The 6,000-nt window shown below is 46.0% G+C and overlaps 1 protein-coding gene across 3 annotated transcripts in view; it reads right to left on the reverse strand.

Moving 5' to 3' along the window:
- Window positions 1–5,594, reverse strand: part of PBX3 (PBX homeobox 3) — a 227,984-nt gene extending 222,390 nt beyond the window's left edge. Inside the window, exons 1-2 of one of the 3 annotated variants that reach the window (XM_036261567.1) lie at window positions 5,282–5,594; window positions 4,314–4,387 (exon numbers count right to left, since the gene is read on the reverse strand). In XM_036261567.1, the coding sequence (XP_036117460.1) occupies window positions 4,314–4,387; window positions 5,282–5,481 (274 nt within the window). In that variant the 5' untranslated portion in view covers window positions 5,482–5,594. The remainder of the gene's footprint in view (window positions 1–4,313; window positions 4,388–5,281) is intronic. The other 2 variants (XM_036261566.1, XM_036261569.1) reach the window with 2 other exon arrangements.
- Window positions 5,595–6,000: the final 406 nt, after the last annotated feature.

The raw sequence follows: 6,000 nt of genomic DNA on the forward strand, positions 1-6,000 counted from the left end.
CAAAATTAATTGTGCATGGAACAGTATATTTATTTTGAAAACTTTGGAAAACTAATGATAATTATGATGGAAAGACTGCAAAAATAACTGAAAAGAACATATACAATAATACTTAGACTCATATATAATAATTTTCACCTTTCTTGTTAAATTTTCACGTGATGAAATATTTGGTTTTTAAACACTAGGAATTAAAGAATTACATGGCACTGTTCAAAGAAAAAAAAAACAAATAAATTTTAATACTGAAGCATAAATAAAAGAAAATAGACCAGAAAAAGAGGGCTCCAGTGAGTCTCTAAACCTTTAGGGTCAGAATTAAATAGAGAGGTGTTGACTGGGAATAGTGCTCTGTCCCTCTGAAAGCTAGTCACATTTATAGCGGTAAAGATAAAAGGTTCAAATCATATTAATCATAAATCTAAATACATATAAAAACTCAAGCTACATTCTTGATACTGTTTGGATATCTAAAATTCTTATGACTCTTTCTACGGAGGGTTCCTTTAAAGGTAAAGCATTGTTAATAGTCATTTTCTTCTCCTTAAACATAAAAAATATTTCAACCAGCCCAACCAGCCAAGCAGGCCTTTCTCTTCCCCTGCGGACACCTCCTGCAGTAGAGAAGTTCATTAAGTTTTATGATCTTCCCAAGTCAGTCCTGCTTATAAGCCTCACAAAGGCCACAAATCTGGCAAACCATCATGTATGCCATTAGACATTACTAGTAAATGAACGCTATTTAGGGTTTGTGGTAGCAATAAATCAGAATTTGGTTGGCAGCTATCAACATGGAGTATTTTAACCTACCATTTAAAGAAAAAAAAGGTGGTGTGTTTTTTTTTTAATATACAACATTTTTCACAATATGACTCAGATCATATACAAAAATGTTGGGATTTTCATTAAAAATTTTTAAATACATTTTTTTCCCTCAAAAAGAACCATTTCTTTCATTTGAAATGTCACAATTAAGAGCTTTGTAAAGAAGACAGATTTGTGAGGATGTTAATATTTCACAAAGGAAAGTACAACAATCAAGATTAAGATGACCGAAAAGATGTGAGGGAATGCATCAAAAAAAGTATGTAGATGAGGAGACCTCATAGCATTAGGGATATTTAATAAGAGACAGATGATAAAATATGACTAAAAAAAAAAAAATCAAAAGAAAAATCTTAACACATTTATCTCACTAGTTGCTTTCTTTAGAATGCGCAAACATCATGATTACAAAACTGTAACTTTTCTGTTGCTTTTAAAATGCATAAATATCATAATTTAACAATGACAGACTTTTCTACCCAAAAATAATTGTATGATGAATTTTACAAAAAAATTACATTTTCAAGAAAAAGCAAGCATCTCATAGTAAAAGTATACTTTCCCTACCTCTGCACAAGAAAATAATATAATTGTGGTAGATTACCCATTTATCTGTCAGAAGGGAAAAATATCTTTTCATATTTGGTAGAAGGGAAAAAAGATGTTTTCCAAACTAAATCCCTTATGTGTATCAGAACTGGCCTGATCAGAAACCTCAAAATCTACTGGCAAATCTATAAATACATGTAATTTTTTTTTTAAATGATTTTGTCTTATTTTTGAAGAAGCACAACTGAAATGGCATTATTATCCATTTAAGTGATAAAAAGGTTTTTCTCCCTGATAACCAACTCCCTACCTTCCTCATTATACAAAATAGAGTCATCATATCATCTTCCCAATTTCTATTACAAATGACTAGGTAAACTTTCTCTAGATTACAGAGAATTAATGTTTGGATAGTATATTATTAGGTTAAATTAAGTGATCTAAATAAAAAGCATTATACTACATACATATATTCTACACTGCTTATTTTATAAGTTCATGATGTTTCCAAAGGATGACTATGGGAACAGATTGGGCGGTGGGGGGCTGAAATTTGCTGCCCTGCTTTCTTTGCTTTGGTAACCCTCACATCTACACAGCTGTTTTATTTCAAATCAAGGATTCTGAGTGCAGCGTCCCTGTCTCCTTCTAAGACTAGTTTTGGAAGGTGAGGTGGAGCTATGGGTAATAGGGGAGAAAGGTGGGGAGAGAAAGAGCTTCACCCCTATCAATCATTAGGTACTTAAATCGCATCCCTCTCCAGCTTAGAGAGGCTGGCAGGAAGATGCCTGTACCCAGACAGCTGCCTTTACTCTGTCGGCTGTTGGCTTTTTACAAAAGAGATAACGTACAAACTTGGGTCCACTGGCCAAAGCACAAAAAGAGGATCTAATTTACAAGTTATCACTGAAAGCCTCAGAAACAATTTTCAAACACAAAAATTTCCTTTGTCAGCTACCTCTTGCCTCTTAAATAGCAAGAGCCCTACCAAAGCTCTTTCTGCCAGTAATCCCATACTCTGAAAAGACTGTTTCTTTTTCCTAACTCACCTTTGACATGAGGTTGACTACACTTTCCTTTCAGAATGGTGTAACTAAGTCTTGTGCAAATAAGCAACTAGAGGACTTATGCTTCCTAATTGAATTCTGCCTACTGCTAAATGTCTAAACAAGAAAAGCAGTTTGCTGGGTTTGGTTAAGCTGTCTAGGCCAAAACTTTAAAAAGGCAAAAAAATAATAATAATAATAATACGAATCATGAGAAGAAAGTGAAGGGAAAAAAAATATCAATCCCCTCACCCCAGTAATATAATGCCGTATAAAGTGGAATCAATCTTAATATTCACAACATAGTCAATACCCCAGTGCTTAGCTGTCAGCAGAAACTGAAGTGGAGTCCTGATAGCAAGAAAATCCTTGGACATTAAGCAACATAATTTACTGAGAATTACATATTTCTAGGCTTCCAAACTAAGAAGCTTTAAGATGTGATGCTTAATGTCTTATTTTATTGTCCGATAAAAATTACCAACCATTTCAAATCACAATGCTTTCTAAAGATAGCTAAAAATCAACACAGGATAAAAGTTAGTAATTTAACATGCCTGTGGTTTACAAAATGGAAAATATATCTTTAAAAGAATCACTCAACATTAGGAAACCATGAACACTGTATAAATGAAAAGCAGAAGAAAAAAAACCTCTTTAAGGCTCTTAATATTTACTGTTAATATGGTTTTAGCATTATTTTAATAGACAGCAATACCCATCATCTTTTCTTAACTACTTTTAGGATCAGAATAGCATTATAGAGTTAAAATCTGTTTAAAAGGAGAATAACTCTCCTACCAACTAACAATTACATGCAGTGTGCTATAGACTCAATTTAAACACAATCACATTTAACCTTTTAAATGGTATTGCTACCTCCTAGACTTTAACTTTCTCTTCTTTGCCTCAACATAAAAAATAGCAACTTTAAATACGGCATAGCCGACACACACACCACCCAAAAAAAAAATCAAAGTAAAGCTTGTTTAATGTACTAGTTTGCTATATACACAGTAGATAATACCATTAATTAAAACATATAGATTAAATCTCTAATTCCACATGATTTATAACTGTCACCTCAAGCCTAAAATATCTTCAATTTTTAAAAGCCTAACAAGAAAATTACATTAAAATGAATTGTGAGAAATTTACCTAATATGTACTTGTACTTTTCATTCCAGCACTTCTGCAAAAGCTGTCTTCTAATATAATGCCTGCCTTGAACACTTCAAAAATTGTTTAACCTACATCTGTGGACCTTTTTCTACTTTAGAAAATATATTAAACATATTTACAATGTAACAACTTCAAGCATAAAATTTACTAGAAATATTAATAGATGAAATACATTGTATATGCCTAAACGCATCATTAACCTTCCCCGATTCTTAGTAGTCTTCCCAACTAAAGCACTAATTCAAACATGCCACTGAAGTCTGCTCAATAGCATCTATTCTTCCATCTGTGGAGCTGACGCTTAAGGTTGTCCAAGTAAAACAAAGTTCGGGCGAGGCTTCTCCCAGGGACTCGGTCCCTGGCATCCAGGCTCCCGTTGCTCCTTTTAAAAACTGACACACAAACAAGGCAAAAGGAGCGGGAGAGGGCCGCTGCGCTCCGGTCCCCTCCCCGCCTGCAGCCAGGGGCGGCCGCCTGGGGACTGAGACCCAGCCCCGTCCGCATCTACACTTCATTTTACACTAGGAACAGATTTGGGAAATCGACTCCGGATTTATTAGTTTTTTCTCAAGATCAGGAGGTGGGAAGGAGAGAATGATCAAAGATGGCGGTGCCCAAAAGCAGCAGCTCTCAACTGGAGAGTCGAAGGAGTAGCTCCGACCCCAACTCGGGGGTCTCCAGGCCCACTGCCTGCGGGGCGCAGACTCTTACCTGTTTTCTCTTTGATCTCACACAGGACGCTGAAGAGCGCGGGTTTCATTCTGTGACAGTTTAGGGCATGTTTCCTAAAGAATGGCAAAACACAAAGGTATTAGCATCACCTATGGAATAATATGGCGCCTTCAAGTTAGACCCAAGATTTAATTCCGGCCCCCAATTTTGGAAAGCTCCTTTGGACCCTGGCAAGTCAGCAGAAACTCAAGTTGACGGGTGAGCGACAGCCGGCAAGCTCCGGCAGCTCAGGCTCCAGCCCGAACGAAGCGCAACCCATCTGCCCGGCAGGCAGCAGCCTCGGCGACCGCAGGGCGCGAACCCGCGCGGGGAGCCTCGACACCGGGGCAGGCGGCGCCCCGCGGGAGGGGACGGCGCGGAGGGGCTCCCGCGCCCGCGCCGCGCCGGGGAGCCGGCGCTGCGGCCGGCCGGCCGCGGCCAGCGAGCGGTGACAGCTCGGCAAAGTTTGCAGGGCGGCCCTCCCTTCTCCGAGAACTTGGCCGCCCGCGCCGGCCGGTCAGGGAACCGCCCCGCGCCCCGCGCCGGGGCTGGGGCAGCCGCCCGGCCGGCGCGGAGGTCCCGCGGCCAAGGAGCCGGGCGCCGGGCCCGGCCCGAGGAGAAAGTTGCACTTCCCGCAGCTGCGGCCCGGGGCCCTGGCCGGGCGGCGTGCACCGGGTCCGGGCGGGAGGTTTGAATCCGCGAGGGGGTCGGGCGACCCGAGGGCCGGCGGCGGGGGCAGAAACCCGCGAAACCCGCGCGGCGCCTGGTCCGGCCCGCGCCCCGAGAGCAACTTTGCGGACTCCCGCCCGCGCCCAGGGACGCGGACAAGTCCCCCGAGGCCCTGGCGGGCCGCTGGTTTGCGGAGAAAGTTCCCTGCCCGGGGCTGAGGCCCCTGCCCCGGGCCCCGACTCGGCCGCGGGCCTGGCTCCCGCACACACACAAAAGATGCTTAATGAGACGACACCAACTTTGCTTGTGCCTCGTCCAAGCTCTGGTCGGTGATGGTCATGATCTGGTGGAGGATGTCGCCGATATCCTGCTTCCTGCCGTCGCCGTCCGCCCCTTCGTGGCCGTGCGGGGGAGGCGGCAGGGCCATGCCCCCCTGCACCGAGTGGCCGGCCAGGTTCACCCCGGCCAGAGTCTGCAGCATCCTGGATTGATCGTCCATCCCGCCGCGCGCGGGCGGGAGCGGGCGGCGGCGGCGGCTGAGGAGAAGGCTGAGGCGGCGGCGGCGGCGGCGACGAGGGAGGAGAAGAAAGAGGGGGAGGGGGAGGGGGAGGCGGCCGCGCGCTCCCCGCCCGCGCGGGGAGGGGGCGGCCCGGCCGGCGGGGCCCGCGGCTGAGGCGGTGCGGACGGGTTCCCGGCTCCGGCTTCCGCCGCTGCCGAGGCTGAGAAGAAGCGGCAGGCGGAAGCGCCGGGCTCCGCGGCGGTGGCGGAGGCGGAGGCAGCGGCGCCCGCTGCCCTCACGCGGCCGCCGCGCCGCCTCCTCGCCGCCGCGCGCCCCGCCGGGCGGCCCCGCTCAACTTGCTCCTCAGCGCCGGCGGAGTTGCCGGGACGCCCGCCGCCCCCCGCGCCAGCCTGCGCACTCCCCTCCCTCGGCCGCCGCCGCCGCCGCCTCCACCGCCTCGGCCGGGCGGGAACCGAGCCCCGGCGGCCCCGGGGGAGGGAGCGGCGGCGGCGGGCGGCG

This window comes from Molossus molossus, unplaced genomic scaffold, assembly GCF_014108415.1.
Source record: "Molossus molossus isolate mMolMol1 unplaced genomic scaffold, mMolMol1.p scaffold_m16_p_14, whole genome shotgun sequence".
NCBI lineage: Eukaryota > Metazoa > Chordata > Mammalia > Chiroptera > Molossidae > Molossus > Molossus molossus.